General features: G+C 39.9%; 1 protein-coding gene across 3 annotated transcripts; it reads right to left on the bottom strand.

The window, feature by feature from the left end:
• Positions 1–128: 128 nt before the first annotated feature.
• Positions 129–17,330, bottom strand: LOC125993871 (coronin-1C-A). 3 transcript variants are annotated; one of them, XM_049762836.2, is made up of 12 exons: positions 17,313–17,330; positions 14,985–15,459; positions 9,191–9,387; positions 5,295–5,417; positions 3,901–4,030; positions 3,549–3,730; positions 3,350–3,469; positions 3,144–3,248; positions 2,925–3,070; positions 2,743–2,800; positions 2,436–2,663; positions 129–2,074 (listed from the first exon to the last, which is right to left on the bottom strand). In XM_049762836.2, exons 2-12 carry the CDS (start codon positions 15,451–15,453, stop codon positions 1,955–1,957), a joined length of 1,878 nt encoding a protein of 625 aa, XP_049618793.1. In that variant the 5' UTR covers positions 15,454–15,459; positions 17,313–17,330; the 3' UTR covers positions 129–1,954. The 3 variants fall into 3 exon arrangements, with proteins under 3 accessions (XP_049618793.1, XP_049618792.1, XP_049618794.1); XM_049762835.1 differs by lacking the exons at positions 14,985–15,459; positions 17,313–17,330 and adding an exon at positions 14,016–14,978; XM_049762837.1 differs by lacking the exons at positions 14,985–15,459; positions 17,313–17,330 and adding an exon at positions 13,255–13,417.
• Positions 17,331–17,931: the final 601 nt, after the last annotated feature.

Consider the following 17,931-nt stretch of genomic DNA (forward strand, 5'->3'; position numbering starts at 1 on the left):
TAGTGCAAATATCAAACATGCATTGTTGTGAATCTTCTAGTGAAATATTGTTTAGATGGTTTACTAACTGAAATGCATAAAGGAAGTTACCAATTGCATTTAATCAAATCACCCATTGGAATACCAGCCCGTTTTAAAACGTCTTTATTTTGTAATCAACGTTTGATACTTGAAAGCAAGAAAAAAAAAAAAAAAAAGCTGAGCACACCTCGGCATGAGGCTTCAACCTGGTTCACTTGATTTTTCTTTGATTTCCATACACGCCCTTGAGAATAACAGAGGTTTCAGCTGTTGCATTATGGCAAGGTGCAGGGAACACAAAACAAGGAGAAACTTTTAAAAGCCACCCACCCTAAAATGACCCTCTTCGGCACAGCCACAAAGCAAAGGAAATGTAATTAAAAAAAAAAAAAAAAAGTCATTTACACAGCTTCCACCCATTTTCTAGACTAATACAAACACACATCTTTCAACTGAACAATTTCCAACCTACAGTGTCCCTTTGGATTAGTTGTCTTGCACTACTTTTCTAAACCTAGCTCAGGTGCCAACTGAGAGCAGAGCACCACTATATTCCATCCACCAATATTGACTTGGTGATACTTGTTTTTAATGGCTTGTTAAGAGTCCAAATGGGGACCATTAATGCTGCTTGTTGTAATTTTGAGATGTTTCAGACTAGACTCTAAATATTCATTCAGGAATGAGACTTTGTGAGGAATCAAGCCTGATGAACTTGCACGTTTTGGCACCCTTCAGTGGTTTTAATATCTTCCTTTTACGACGTTACTTGAACTAGACACACTAATACACAACAGTCCTCTACAAAACCTCCATGGCACTTTCAGGGCTTTACAGTGGCAACAAAGCAAATGACAAAACACTTTTACCCGTCTCTTCTTCAGATGGAAAATAATAAAAATTCATCTTTTTTTATGAACTCACGAGACAATCAAGGTTCTTGTTATCAACAAGAGTCAAGAATTGGCAAAAAAAAGTGGAGGTTCAAAGGGGGATATAAGCATAGCTGGAATGAGAAAGAGGCTAAAAAATAGTGAAGCAAAAACCAAATTATTCAAATAACCCACCCCCCTATTCGCAAAGACGGAATGTCCATACTGACAAGATATTTCAGACAGTTGGCCTCAAAGACATTGGGCAGCTCACACAATAATTTTTTTTGTAACGAGCAATTTTCTGTGGCATTCTTCAATTTACATGATTGTTGGAAAGAGTCTATTAAAGGCAACCAACATTTTTATTACATCTGACTTTAGTTGTTTGTGGAATGTGCCTGAAGCGCTCCCATAAGCAAAGGAAAGTTCTAGTGACCAATGAATTGGTTATATCTGGTGGCCGCACATTTAAAAACGGGAAAACGTTTTGTTTCATTTACTGCACCAAGCATACAGTACAAATTGGAAATTGGAATGCATTTAAGTGTAAGAAGAATATGGGGATGTAAGAAGAAGATAGGAAGGTAGATGTTGATGGGTGCCGTCACAACAACCATGAAGAAAAAGTCATCAGAGTGAAGACAATGTAAACAAATAGTTCCATTTGACTCCAATACAATTTTGTTATATGGCAACAGAATGGTTAAAAGAAAAAAAAATGGGAATGCTCATATTGGAAATTATTTGGTAAGACATGATAGTGTAAGATGTGAAATTATACAAGAAAAGAAACCGCCACAGAGTGAAAGAGAAAGTTCTTTGCTGGGAGGGGGGGGGGGAAGAACACTTCCTGCAGAAGCTCCCACATGTCCTTATTCCAACTGTGTTATGCAGAGGGTTTGGGTTTGCCTAGTAAAAGTTCATCTGGAATGTTGCTAGGGATTGTTGCTAAGGCGGGCCTCAGACGAAATACTGCCAAAAAGAGAGGCAGTGATTGGTCGCGTCGTCCTCCCAGCCAATGGAAGGTAGTAGATTGCAGCAGGTCAGGCAAAAAGTCCCTAAATATCAATTTTGGACATTTTCTCTTCAAGTGCGACAAGTCGCTTTTCCTGACTGCTGACCAGGTCTTTGAGAGATTTCATTTCTTTCAAAATCTCTTCCAGCTTGGCATCTGATGTCTGTTGGCACAGTAACATCAATATATTGAACAAAGTGTCCAGACAAAGCAACATTAACATGAATGTTGGTCTGTATAGCTTACTACTAATATCTGTAGGTAAGAATGATGGATTGCAATTTTCTACTTTCAGTTCCTGATTTCGATTTGATTTCTTAAGAGCTTCGAGCCAGGGAGGGTACACGGTCGACAGATAGTGATATAGTCGACAACCACTCAGTCACATTCTTCCTAATGTTTTTGGGGTGTCATGAAATACACAAGAAGGCCAGAGCCAACATTGGAATGCAACTAAATGAAATAAGTGACTATAAAAAAGGTACAGTATGTCTTGTGTGTAATTATAATGCAGCAATACTCACGACTGATGAATTCTGGGAAGCTGAGGAAGAGTTCTCTGTGCTCTTAGTCACCTTGGCGTCTAAAATGTTCCTTTTCACAACCAACTCACGGGTCTTGGTTGGAACGTAGCCATTCTTGAGGGAGATTAGGATGGGGTCACCATTCTTGCCCTCAAACCACTCCTCGGCCTCCAGGGCCGACTCAGGCCCAGCTGTGTCAGGGTACAAGTCATCCTGAAACAGGTCAGACTGACAGCCGAGAAAAGAGGAGTCAGTTTGTTGGTTGGTCTGGCTGAGTGCCAAGTGTCCCTTCAGGATGAACACTCACCTTTCGTGGTACAGTCATCACGATAGGCTCACATTTCCTTTCGTGTAGTTTATAGTACCTGGCGGTGATGAACAAATGATTACCAAGAGCTAAGTGGCTGCCGTTTGATTGTTTTGTGGGGATATTCTGCCCTCTAGCGGTGAGGGTAAGAATGTATCATTTGACAGCGGTTAAGGTCCTACCTTGCGATTTCACACTTGTTGACATCGAGGCCTCTCTTTGGCATGCAGCCCATGCCCCTCTGAGATTCCTTAGAGATATAGCTGTTAAGGTAGTGAACATAGGGATCTTCATCTGTGACTTCAAAGTAGCGGATGCTGCTGTCACCCTGTCAAGACGCAAAACAATTTTTGGATGCAGTTGTAATTTCCAAGAGGACTAATTCGATGAATTTGACATACCTTTCCACAACAGTAAACCAAGTTGGTGTCTGGGTCATAGAAGGGCAAGAGCACTCCATTGCTAGCATCCAAACAATGCATATTCATGGGCTCCTCCAAGTTTTGCTGGAATTGCATATGAATGACGTTTCGTATGAAAGTCTCGATGACTGAATACAAAATAATAGAAAATGAGCAAATGTACCAGCCTAAAAGAAATATCATACCGGGTCCCACAGGGCGATCAACCTCTCACTCCTCCGATTGAAACCTGTGGTGAGGACTTTGCCGTCTTTCAGGAAAATAGCCCTCATGGGACGAGCGCCATCGTGTGCCTTTTCTTTCTCCTGGAAGGATAGTTCATGTCATGTCAATGAAAATGTTCTTATTTCAAAAATTTGGCTCCCATCTCTCTTTTTCTCTTACAGCAACAATTTCCTCCTTGCGGGGGTCAATAATACGGATGGACTTGTCCTTGCAGGCACTGCAGATGAGACTGCCATTGCGATTCCAGCAAACACTGTAAATCATATCAGGATGCATGTCATCCAAACTGATCATGGCCTCGCCTGTGCCCACATTCCAGATGATGATCACGTTGTCACAACCTGACAAGGTAGAAAAACAAAAAAAATCATTCAACAGGAATGTAAGCAATGGTTTTCCAATATGTTAGGGCTCACACCACCACATTATTATCAGTATGTAGAGTGTAAATGTTTTATTTTTTTTAGCAGCGACTGACTTGATGAAAAACCCAGACAAGGCGAGCACTCACCTGCACTGAGAAGAACATTGCGAGCTGTGGGGTGCCATGTGATGATGCCGACACGCTTGGAGTGACCCTTTAGTTCCACAGCAGGCTCGGACATAGGTGTCACGAGGCCATTCTCTGGAATTTGCCACACCTGTAAAAAACTGAAAGCTTCAACCAAGAGCAACTTCAGTGGACTAATCTCAGACGATAATTTTGATTGTATAAATTCATGGGTGTCACAATTAACTGATTAATAAAATCTTTTTGAGAATTGAGAAACATTTTTATCTATTCCCTCACAGACCAAACCATGATCATCAAAATATGAAGAAAGCTACAGTCATCTTGAGCTGATAAACATTATTTGCAGCTATAGTTCGGATAACTAATTAATGACAAGTAGTTGATTAATTAATCTTATTCAAAAATTTTGCAATAATCCAAAGAACTAATAATTGTGACATCCTGAATGGATTCATAAAATTACTATTGCCATAATAAACTACTGGATAAAACAATGTTGGTAATTTTCTAAAATAAAAACCACCTCTGGGGGGCAGCAGCAACCAAGGTGTAGTATGAAGGGCAGAATATGACAACAACTTCATACACGTGTGATCTAGCAGTTAATGGCATCAAAAAATCTGTGCTAATTTGGTAAAAATTGCAAACACCGATTCTGATGTCCTGGGTTTTAGAAAGTAAAGTTATGCTGGGCACTAGGCTACTGCACAAAGGCTAAGAACTGTAGCATAGTGCAACAACCACAGACCAGGAAGCACCTTCACCATCCTGGAAAGGAATAACTAGTAACTTATTTTAACATACTGACTTCTGTCCTCTACCCTGTCAGAAAAAGAGGTGCTGAATTTGTAGTGTAGAGAGTCCGATGGTTTGTCACTGAGCAGTCCCCTCGAGGATACACGTTTTAAACAGGCTGCATATTGGGACCCTCACGCTTTGTGCCGTTTGTAGGAAAATATATATCACAGGGTACCAATAAAACTTTCTACCTTCACATGCAAACAAAAAGTAGCATGTGGAACTCATATATAGGGTTTCAATTGTGAACCTGTACATCACAAAACCTTGGAGTACCAAAATAGACTCCTTCAGTACCCCTTTTTCTGAGAGAATGGCCCTAATAAGGAGACATGGAATAAAGCACAATAGCTTCTTAAAAAAGCTAATGATCTCAGATGCAAAAGAGCTGAACAATCTCCCCGCTATGATTTCCTTAAAATATTTGGAAAGTCTAATCTAATCTGAAGGGTGAGCTCCACACCCACGCATGAGTTACAACAGGCTCGTCTTTCGCAATACAAGCATGGAGTTTCTTGTCAGTTGTTGGCAAAACCTGTGTGCTAAATGTGCAGCAGATCTTACGTGTGTGCTAAATGTGCAGCATATCTTACCATGACCGAGCAGTCCTCGGAGCTGCTGGCGATAACCTGATCATTGTGGGGACACCAGTCGATGTCTAACACTGGACCCGTGTGACCGCACACTGTTGGGTAGGCTTTGTCGATACGTCCCGTCTGTAAAAGACAAGGGGTGATAATGTCACTCTCACCTATTGCTCATTTTTGATGGATGAGTGTGTTTTGATACAGGAGGAGAAAGTACAATGAAGAAAGTTAAGAACTCAAGAGCAAAAAAAACAAACAAAAGAAAAAAATAAAAACTATTGCAAAGAAAAATAAAAAGCTGTGCAACATGACAATTGTCATTACTAATTGCACATTGCAAAAAAATAAAAAACGTAGTTAAATGACTAAGCGTTTACAATGTTGCCTCTAGTCTTGTTTATTGGGGCATTGACAAAACAGACAAGGGAGCGAAGGATCGCAGCAGCAACTTGAAGATCATTTACATGACCTGTCCCAGCTGCCCCAAACAAAAAGTGCATGTATATGAACCAAAAAGGATTAGAAGGCTTTCGTGGAGCTACAAAGATTAGAGTTACAGCACTGGTGAACCACACACAGCACTTTGGGAACGTTATTAGTGACCTGATTATACAGTCAAGGCCTACGGTCCTGATATCGCCACATCTGTCTTCTCAAAATAACTAAATCCTAAATGTCTTTACATAACCAACTCATTGAAAAAATGATGGGATGGGGGGGGTCGCCTGTGTGTATTCTGACATTTGGCAGCTCATCCAACGACACACTTGTTTCATGAAATATCAAAATGTATAATAGGAGATATGATGCTGCACGCTAACGGTAAGCTTGGAGGCAACAAGACATTTTTTGCCTTTATTATTCTTAACTTCTTCTGCTCAGTCTATTAAAGTTCTTATCGACCAGCTGACTGATGAATAAGCAACAATCACTGTGGGCAAGACGGGAAAATACAATACAAGTTAGGAGTATTGTTCTATCCTTAGTGTGTCATAAATTATGCAAACAACAAACTCTTTTATTTACTTAAGGCCAACTGCATGTGGACTTTGAACGGGGGGGGGGGGGAAGTCTGCTTAATGTCCTGTGCAACTGATTAGGGTATCCATAACTGCAACACACACTGCTCCTCTGGGTAATTTCTAGATAAGTGCATGGGAGCAGCTGAGCTAAGTGCTGGAGTATTGACAAGCGTCTTATTTCATACTGCCCCATTATTTTGTTTGTTGTTTTTCTTTCCAATTGTTCCCCATCCCCTTTTTGTGGATGCCACATACTAAAGAAATTGATGGTCATGCAACAAAAGTATTTGCCAATTGGCCAAAAAATATCATGCAACAAAAGTATTTGCCAATTGGCCAAAAAATAAAATAAATGAACAAAAAAATATAGTAGTTGCCATGGCAACATTTCATTCTAAAAAAATAAAAATAAATAAACAATACTATGGTTTATCATGATAGTTTCTCAGTATGTAGTTTGTCCAAAACAATTTATTGTAGCTGGCCTCGTAACTATCGACGCTACAGGAGGATCAACCTGGGCAGAGGGGCAGACTTTGGCTAGACACAAGCATTTTTCAAATTCCACACTTGGGAATTAGCCAGCCCTGGGTCTGACTAATGAGAGAAGAGGGACAGCTAGCGTGTCAAATACAACACACACAGTGCGTGGGGACACCCCTTGATCTTTCCTCTTGCCAACTAAATAATTCCGTAACAATCAATTCAATGAAGATGCTGTCCATTAGACGGCAATGGAAAATTCCATATACATGTTATCTCTAAGCGTGTGATGGACACAAGCAGGGTGGAAGCAGAAGGAATATAAAAAACTGGAAAGATTTGCAATCCTCTTAATGATCGGCAGAAAATATGATAAGAGCACCACAAAGTGATGAAATTACAGAAAGATCATTGTTCGTTCAATTATAGCTCGTTTCAAAATAATCAACATTGGCCCAAATTTGGCTGATTATCCAAATTTGCCTCTCATAAATCTATGCATACATGACGAATGGTGCACAATGGTGTCCTTGCACTCTTTGTCCATTAAATGGATCTGTGACCTCATTTAACCCTCAAGGCTTCTCCGTAGAAATTACAATAGCGGGCTGAACAGAGCAAACAGGTAAATTTGTGAAATTAACAGTGACTCAACATGTCTCCCATTTTAACTCTCTTGTCTCATGTATGTGTGCATGATATGCTTTGTTTTTCCAGCTTTTTGTAAAGGATGCATTGCTAAAGTTTTAAACCTCTAATTTGCAGCAATAAGTGCAAGACCAGTGGTATTTCCACACTCATTTATAAATTGATTTATTTTTATTTCAGTTAAATAATTTCCTAAAGCTTTAATGCTTTAATTTACTTTTTCTGCATGTTTTTGTGCCTAAATTTCTCTGTTTAAAATCAAATACTAAAAGGTAATGTAAGGTAAAACAGTTTAGTGTTATATCTGTGATTCATATTTTTGTTGGAAGTTATAATATTAATATACTCGGTATGTATGTTTAGAATGAATTGGTCAATCGGAAAGTTTTTCTTTCAAAGATCAGTATCAGCCTCCAAAATTCATATTGTGCCCTTACAGACACTATAAAAACAGAACGCAAACATGTCTAAGCATGCAAGACATTTTTTTAATTTAAAAACAGACGATAACGTTTGAGATTCCTTGCGTTGTTGCCTCATTGTTAACTAAAACATTTTCACCGCAGCGACCAATTTGTAACAAAATTGTTACAGAAAAAAAAAAAAAACACCTAATGGGAACATGTGATTCCAGCAGAGTTTTCTCATCAGAGCCGCTCCACATTCACATGTCGACTGACACTGCATGGAGCAGCCAATAGCAGGCAAAGAGGAAATGCTCTTGGAAGGCTGTCAGGCAGGGAGCAGATTTGACCATATATGGTAAATTCTGCACTCAGCAGGACTGAGCGGCAGAGGCGGCAAAGGCAGAAACAACCGACTGAGCAATAAAGCAATCAGCTGATTCATGCATGAGAAAAGGCACTGTGTTTCGAGCTTTACATGTATGAAAGTGCAGATTTGAAAATGCAATCAGGTCCATAAATATTTGGACAATTTTCAGCATTCCGGTTCTGTACAACACAACGGATTTGAAATTAAACACTCGAGATGTGTCGAGAGTGCAGCCTCAGTTTTTTAGTACATCTAAATTACAAAGTCAAGGGTGTAGGAATCACAACACATTTTACGTTCCTCTTTATTAAGGGCCCAAAGCTAGTAATCATAAATCAGATCCCTTTTTGTTTCAAATCCTTTGCAAGCAAGAACAGCCTACAGTTTCGACCCCGTGGACATCAGCAGATGCTGGGTTTTGTCTTTCATGATTTCAAAGCACAAGGCATATTTACCGTTTAAAAAAAAAAAAAAAAAGGTTTTAAAACTACACATTCCTTGACCAATATTAAACAGTTGTGTCTTGCCTGTTGACCATTTAGAAAAAAAGGAGCAAACAAAAAATATTCAAATAAACTGCTTCTGCAAACAAAAGCCGCAGTAAAAAAAATGCCTCCCGGCTACTTCCAGTGATTTACAGGAAGTCGCACCCATAAATGAATCTACATCAGAGCCCTCGGGATTTAGGTGGATAGGAAACCGAGCCAAAATGTGCACAGAATGGGGAATGCTTCACTCGCTTCCCTCCCACTGCTTCCTTCGTATGGAAATCAGGGAATAAATTAGCAGACATCCTGCTAAAGAAGACAAAGGATGAGATTGAAGGCATGAGGGGAAGGAATGGTGTGTTCCAAAAGGAGGAAACGATATGCATGGCTTTGCTGAGTCACCCCACACTCAGTCATACAAGGAAAAAGCATCCTTGGTAAACAAGTTTTATATTTTACATTGTACTGCTTTATAACAAAGTTTTACCTTGTGAAGAGGGAGAACCAGGAAAGCTCCACCACCGCTGGCTTCAATAATTATGGCAACAAATTTGGTGTTAACTGCACAGAACGTGCTATCCCATGTGACTCTTGACACCCGGATATCGTCGTAACACTGATCATTTTTCGCCGCCTGGCCAAAGACGTGACGGAATTTGCTATTCCGTACAACTCTTTTCATATCTGTAGGAGAGACAAAAACAAGACTGGGTTAGTTGGTGAACAATTCACTGTTTGAAATTGATATATTGCACACACACAATACATGAAATGTCTTGGATGGAAACGCCAAAACTAGTTTATAAAAAGCATATTTAGGTCAAAATGCAACAAACTTGAATTGGTTTACTTTGTTATCAGATTAAAAAAAAACTTCTTGTGGTTATAAAACAATGCTACAAATTGCACTACTAAATCTCACTGGAGCCTTTTACAAACAAAAGGCAAAGCTCGACCGAAACCAACCTAGCCAACATCCAGAGACAAATCACTAAAGCGGTTGTGGTTTTGGTTGACGCATTTCTTTTTGTGTCACAGCACTAACCACAGAACAAGATGTGAGACTTGTTTTCTCCAATGTTTTTTTTTTTTTTTTGTGAGGGACAGAAAAAAAACTGTAGGAGTGGGGGAAAAGCGCATATGGTTTTATAGTACAAGGATCATAACACGAGCAGGAAGCTCTTCCTGGAAGGATATGAGAATATCCTAACATCTGACCAAGGTCTGCTTTGAAATGTTAACAAAATGATGATAAAGAGCCAGCTTAAAGTTCAGGTGAAAGACAATTACAGGTAGTCAAAAAGTAAAAATTCATGTTGCTGATTCGATTTAATCATTTGTATGTCGTAAGATTCATGGGATAAAATGGGCCAGCAAAAGCAAGAGTTCAGCACAGGAAATGTCGACGAAAGCGATTCAATAGTAAAGCACATTATTTTACGCAAAACTTATGTCACTTTCTTGATTCGTGGGATATTTTGACAAAAGCATGCTACATGTTAATAAGACATCAGGAAACAGTTTCAAATAGTACAGAACAATTGCCCATGTACACGCTGTAATAAGAGTGACATTCAAAACATGTCAGCAAAGGATTGTTTATGCCAGCATTAGTAAGCACCAGTTTGACAGCCATATATCCTTAGTTGGACACACCTTAGCTTTCCAGTAACATGTTACAGCCCACTGAAACTTTGTGGCCCGCACTAAAGTCAAGAGATTTCAAAATCTGTCGTTAGCACAATACAATATTGCCTCCTGAACCAGCAAGAGTTGACCCTGATGTGGGGAGACAGAAAGAGGACCCCAGAGCCTGAGGACATGACCAAGTGGAAAGCACAATGACACCATTTCAGCAGACGTCTCACAATTACCTGCCTTAAGCCTGCTACACACATAAAACTAATCGGCTCTTTTTGACTGGATTTTGCCCCTTCCCAATTATTCTATGTGACAATCCTGTGGTCTAATATGTGCTTAGAGTAGATTAGTCCCGATACTAAGCATTAATCACGTTTAATGTTTACGACCAAAAATCTGTTCGGTGTGGGAAAAGCTTATGACTCCAGATTGTAGACTATAAATTTTGTGACGTGAAATATAATGCAGCCAATCACAGAGATCTGAATGAGGAACAAGGAAGAAGGTAAAACTAAAACCGGTCCTGACTGACACACATTCTGCAGGACTTCCGAAATGGAGCACTGCCTCATGGAGCAGTGGGAAGAAGAGTCCTGATTAAATATCTTCCAAATTTCCACAGCACACAAATGATACACATCCTTTAATATGGACTACCCATGCCATGTTGAGTTATACTGTCAAACTCCAATTAAAATAGCGACTACCCCATTCTGTCAGCAGATATTAGAACGGGGGTGGCCAAACACTTCATACTTGCAACAGCAGCTGATTGGCCAGTTACTTGGGATCATTTTATGATCAGGAAGCAAAAGCATGTTTTTTGACGGATGCAATTTCTATAAGCATGTCGAGAAATTTGTCATTAATTTCATGCAACTTTAAGGAAAAAATGCTATACGGTCTTTAGAATGATCAGTCATTGTTCAGGGAAAATTTTATGATTTAAAACTAAAAGTGGTATTGGTGCTTAGTGTCGGTATCAATGACTGCTCTGTGTGGTATCAAACAGCCCTTCATTTTAATTGAATAAAATTACTATGCAAGAAAAAAAATAATGCTCACTAAAATCAAGGTATGTATATAACACACTATGTTTTGATAGTGTTTAGTAGAGAGGGACATTACAGTCATTACAATAACATTCACACACAAGTCTTTTGTCAGCAAGGCTGCATGGAACGCCGCCTAAATCCCCTTCCTCTATCCAAGGCCAAAGACCACCAGTGTGATCAGATTCCCCACTACATTCCAGTGCTTTGTGCATCAAAGAGATAAGGTGCTTTTGTTTTTTTTCACCTCTGATATGGTCTCCTCAGCCTTCAAGTGCATTAAAATATACGTGGAACGCAATGAATCACACGCAACAGTGTTTCAAGTACTAAATGCTATTGTATACTTTTAGAGTTTGTAGAGGAAATGAAATTTGCAGACAAGATCAAAACGGGCTCAAAGTTTATCTCTGTGCTGAGGAACCAAGAGAAAAAAAAAGGATCTAATGCAATTGAATTGTGATGATGAAGAGGTAAAGGCAAAGTGTGCACAACAACCTCTTGGACTGTGTCAATAAATTCGATTAAGCAGTCAATGCACTTCTAAAGACTTTGCTCTACAGCACAAGCACTAAAAGTCAATGTCTGGAAAGGTTCACGAGCCTAAACACAGCTGGAGACTGCCAAGCCTTTGGGACAGTGAGTCAGTGACATTCATCCTAAAGTAGGACTCTGGAAAAAAAAAAAAAACTCCTGTAACTCAAAACATCACGTTAGAGTTACAATTCTGAATGTGGCTCAAAATACGCAAATGATGAAGTCTTCCTGAAACTTTTCCAGCTGGCAACCACTGTCTTCATTAGCCATTCTATTTGGCATGCAGAAGAGATCTGAGCTAAGTAGAGTTTATAGGCTTGTTGTTGAAACATTGCTGATGACACTATTAGTTAAGAGGCATCGAAAAAGGGCAGGGCCAGACGAAGAGTCAGATTTTGAGTCATGACAAAAGCAAGCCAATAAATTGTAGATTCTGAACCAGTGTGCCACAGGAAATGAACCATTTTCACATAATTGGCATGGAAATTATTTTATCCACTACAAATAATTTATCTTTGTTCAACTATTATAACAATCTTCGGCTATACAATTTAAGGTACATAATAAACCTGTATTTCCACTTTGTGTGATACTTTTGTCTGTTTAAGAGCGGTTAGATTCATTTCTCCTTTAGTGGTAAATGCCCTGGTTCAAAAAGTTTGGGAAACATTGCAATTAATTGAAACCCCAAATTTTGCCTAGCAATGGGAAAAATTCAAGTTTGTGGTCTGAAAATATTTTTAAACTGGACTGACCAGCCTGAGGGGGTTGAAAGAATGGCTCTAAAAAAGGAAACGCTGTTAACTTGAATAAAACCAGGAAAAAAACGCTCATCTTGCTAAATGTGACCTAAGTGGAGATCATTTCCCACCAAGCCGCGTGTCGAAAGGTCGCAGCGATTTAAGACTTTGGGATCAAATTGTCGTATCGGGTTCAAAGAGCAGTATAGCGAGCAAGTAATAAATCCGCATTATTATTCCTCTCGTCTGTGAAGGTGCAAAGCGGGTGCGGCTTGCCAGCCAGGGGCTGCGCTTCCTCCTCTACCTCCACCTCCTTAATCGCAGATAAGTTTTTACTGGCGCACTTTGGTTACCCGTTCCGCGCAATGTCCTACATCCGCCGATTTCTTCGAACCGAAACCTCTATCACTTCGGGACTATTGTTTCCGTCTCACTGACAGCTCGGTTAAGTGCTGTCGCCGGGCTAAGGTTAGCTTAAAACCACCCAGTGTAAGATTCCAAATTGCTTGCATACTTCTTGGATGATCGCAGTAGGCAAACAGAGACTAATTCAAAATTCGAATAAATGAATCAAAACCTACCTTCTGAGAAGTGGGTAAAAGTATTCCCGAGGAAAAAGAGAGATAAAACGGCGTTTCCCAAATGATTGCACCCAATGACTGAGAGGTTGATCCAAGTTGCTTTTCTCTCTGAGCGTTTTTCCTGCTCGGCAGATAGACCCGCCTCCCGCCAAGGCCTGGCCGCCGTTGAGTAGTGCAGCGGATTTGATTGACATCTCTATGACTCAATCAGGGGAGGTTCTGTGATAACGCGACTTTTTGGGAGCACTGGAAGCACCTGTTTAGCGCCCTGCGACCGTTAGGGGGCTCCCAAGAACAATAGAAATGGGGAAAAATGGATACATATAAATAACAAGTGACGTATTACGTTTAAAGGTTGGTATCAGGGTAATTTGTTCAGTTTGTTTTTTAATATTGTGCTTATTTGATTGTGTTTTGATTGTGCATATAGAGAAACAATAAAATAAAAAATGAAAAAATACACTCATATTTTGTCACTTATTTCACTGATGTGATACTACTGTATACCTACATTCATCTAATGACTCACCCATGTGATACTTCTGTGCAGAATGCAAGCATTATTTCATTTATTGCATATTTGTTTGTACTTGACCTCAGCCTTACTACTTAGTTTGTGGTAAAAATGGCTGCTGAAACTCTTAAAATTTCAAAGACCAGAAAAGCAGATGGTAAATTGCATTATGTAGCTCCCACTCAAGCCCCTGGAATTCCTGTTATGTTGTAATGTCCCACACACGTCCAGTTTGCAAACGCCTTACCTTTTCTGACAGACGGCTTCCTCTCGATGAGTTTTTGTGGAGATTTGTGAGGTGAGTCAAATGTGGCCTTCATCTGCGCTACCTTCACAGATTGATTATGCTCATCAGATTTGACCTCAGAGGGCTTGGCCCAATCCTGGTGGCGAAGTTTCTCATGTAGCTGTATGTTTTCTTTTATGAGATCAGAGACAGGCCTGGTCCTGGCAATGTCGGGGGACTTTTCTCTCATTAAAACGCTATCATCACTTTCTCTGGCAGATTTCTTATCAGGCTGCTCTGTTGTTTCAGTTTCTTTGTTGGTCGTGGGAAAATCTTGCTTCGGGTGGCTTTGTTTTGTCTTGGATGGGATGGAATCCGAGCTGACATCCTTATTTTTTCTTTGGAGAACATGTTCCAAGTTTGCCGTTTGGTCATCATTTTCTATCAGAGAGGTCCCACAGGATGGCGCAACCTCCTTAGTGGTCAAAGACTTGACCTCACATGACTTTTTTTCATGCAAAGCTGTTTGTGCCGAGTTTAAAGCGCCTTTATTTGGTATGCTCACCTTGATGTCTGGAGCCTTTAATTTCTTCACCACATCATTTTTGGAAAAAAGTGATTTTTGGGATAAACGGTCAGCGGGATCTTCCATTTCAAAGTCACCCTGTGTTGTTTTGATTGGTGAAGACGATAATATGCTGCGGGTGACTGTGTTCCTTTCCTCAGTGAAAGCATTCGCTGCAGTGGCAGGCGTGGTCATGTCTAACTCCACTACTAATTTACCAGTTTCCATCTCCTGCATTTTGTCTAGAGCTGGACATGTCTCCTTTCGGTTTTTCTTCAGTAGCTTCTCCAAAATAGAACCGGGTTCGGTGTCTGTGGCTGAATCAGAGTCCTGAGCTCTGTTTGCTTCCATTTGCAGCATTATAGAGTCTGAATCCCAAGAAGGTGTAATGTGTAACAACTCACATTTGTTTTGGTTTCCCTCACCTTGGTCCTCCATTTTGATCTTCGAGGAGACTTCAATGTGATTCTCAGCAATCTTTTCTTCAGTCTTGTTGAGCAACTTGTATGTCGAAGCTCTTTCCTCGATTGTTATGCTACCTTTGTGGCTTTTGCCCGGTGGATCCAATGGTTTGGCCCTACCTCCTCCTTCTCCTTTACAACTTCCTGACACTCCTCTTAGTTTCACCCCTCCTGCAGAAAACTGTCTCTCCCACAAATTAATATGCTTCTCATTGGAAGGTGTTATTGGCTCCTGATTGTGGCTCCCACTCAAATCTTCCGTGTCTGGCTCCTCTGAATAATTGTTTTCCTTTGAGTTGCCAGTCTCCTGTTCACAGGCAATTCCTGCCTTCATGACATCATCTGAATGATCTCCACAGTAAGGGTGCGCGTCCTCCAATCCTTCAACAAATGTCGATTCTCCGCCTTCTAATTTGTCCTGGGTCTGTCCCATACTGGTCTACGGAGAAAGAGATGGCATTAACCTCACAAGACAGAAGACACCAGCCCAAAAATTAATCCAACAGAATGAAATTAAAAAATAATTTTTAATACAGTTCCTGCAATCTGTCTTAAAAAAAATCATATTTTTGTCAATATACCCCATAAATCTAGAACTTCATATATAAACTGACATTCATTGTATATGTGGAACATAGACACATCATCAAAAACATATGACACCAGTCGAATTCATCATTAAAGTATTTTTACTTTTTGTGACATCTTTGCTTGGTCGTGCACCATAATGTTTTTACGACGTAAAATGGAAGCCTTCAAAGCCAGACAAAGGAACGCTGGACATTCTTTGAAGTGAACCCGCCGCTGATGTTAGTTAATTCAAAGTCATATGATTATGCACACCATGTTGTGACCCAGCTTCCATTTCTAGACCTGGAGTATGCTTGGTCAGTTTTGGACTTTTGTGAGTGGACTTTTTAGCAAAATTGTCTGTTGGGAGGCTGTAGTTAGTTAGTTAGTTAGTTAGTTAGTTAGTTAGTTAGTTAGTTAGTTAGTTAGTTAGTTAGTTAGTTAGTTAGTTAGTTAGTTAGTTAGTTAGTTAACTCATATTCAATAAGGTGTGCGACACATTGTTTCCACCAAAAAAACATCTGTGAGAGATCAAACATCAAACAAAATCTTACATCATTACTATAAACATAAAATTAAAGAGTTCATGTTCTTACAGAATGGACGTACATTTTTGAAAAGGGGCTATAATTGCACTCACCCCTTACATGGAACTGACAACTCTGACAATCTTGGTCAAAATAATGTGTGTTGTTTTAATACTTACACACCCTTAATGGCAGGAGATAGTATTCGAAAAGGTCAAAAGTGAAGCAAAAAATAATAGTCACTGTGTTCATAATTGTTGAGAATCACATTGCAAACAATTCATCGTCACACGGTGGTCATTTTTGCGGTTGCTGTGAATCACAGCATCTTATTACAATAACTGCTGTTGTATTAGTTCTGCACTTGCAATTTCACCACTTGCTTTGCATGCACATTTTTAAAACAAATTACAGTCACAAGATTTTCCAGCGCAGTCAGGCCTGATGGGCACATTCTGCTTGTTTACCAATAGCGTCAAATGAGAGCTATCAAATTTGTGGAACGGTCAGAATTGGGCCTTCAAATGTGATAGCCTTAACTCACCCGAGACCCTACAGAGGACAAGTAGTGTAGAAACTGGTTGGCTGTGTGTGTGTGTGCAAATGGAGAAAATGTAGTCACACAATGAACAATAACAATCTGCCATGAGTCTTGTTTTCGCTCCTCTCCTCTCCATATGACTGCTGGAGCTTTATCATCTGACAAGTCTGCATATTGGCCAAACACATGGCCTAGGAAATAAACACTATCAGACTCTCTAAAGCTGCACCTGGTAGTAGAAGCCCACGGCCAAAAGTGCACTACCAAAAGATCTTGTGCGGAGAGGTAAAACAACCAGAAGAGGTGAAAGCCACAATTAACAATTTATTTTCTTATCCATGTGACCTCATCAGGATAAAGGCACCCATCTCTCAACATGGCGAATCCCATCCCAGCACTCTTCACAAGCAGCCTGTTATTCTGTCCGATCCTCCCTTTAATGCCTAAGGCTTCCCACCTGATCACCATGTGCTCTACATCATCAACATACTCACACGTATACAGGAAGTAAAACTCCAAAAACTTTTCCGTAGCCTTTTTTTGTACGTTAATATTATGAGTGCAATTCTATGACCCTTGGCTTTACTCAATCTAAAATAAAGGCTCTAATAAGAATCTCTTATCACGTACAGGTCAGTGAAGGCTTACACTTACCAGTTCGAGGATGCCGAGTGAATCTGTGTATCTTTGCCTTGCTCAATCTCACTGGCAGGAGCGACAGTGTGTTCTTTGTTGCTTGTTCGAAGATGATCTGTCCTCCCTGAAACACACAAGCAATGGGTGCCTTATATTATAGTCATGTGATGTCACAGCTCGTTTGGCTAAGACCAAGGATAAGCAGTGTTGAGAATGGATAGATGGATGAGGTGAAACTTGAACTTTTTCCCTATTGAGAAACGTCAACATTAAGATTGGGCTCACATTTTCTTGTCATTTTTTACAAGGCTACTATGATTCCTGTAGTTTTCTGAGGACAACTCCATTCAACTACCTTTTTCTTTTGTTGCTAATTTTTTCTGCTCAAAATATTCTCAGGCTTGTGTTTGTGTTTGATGTGAAAGGCCCTGGATAGTACGATGAAGCAAAAAAAACACTTGGCATTTAATTTTTAGGGTATAAAAGAACGTGTGATTTGTATGTTCTTCAGTTGATACACCTAAGTGGACTTTGGAGTCTAAAGGTAAACAGTCATTAAAAGAGTGAATGACCCCTAAAAATATTCTATTCTCATAACTGTTGTTTGCTGCTTACAAGAAGTCTTGGTAGGTTTAAA

The sequence above is a fragment of the Syngnathus scovelli genome, chromosome 3 (genome assembly GCF_024217435.2).
Source record: "Syngnathus scovelli strain Florida chromosome 3, RoL_Ssco_1.2, whole genome shotgun sequence".
In the NCBI taxonomy this organism is placed as follows: domain Eukaryota; kingdom Metazoa; phylum Chordata; class Actinopteri; order Syngnathiformes; family Syngnathidae; genus Syngnathus; species Syngnathus scovelli.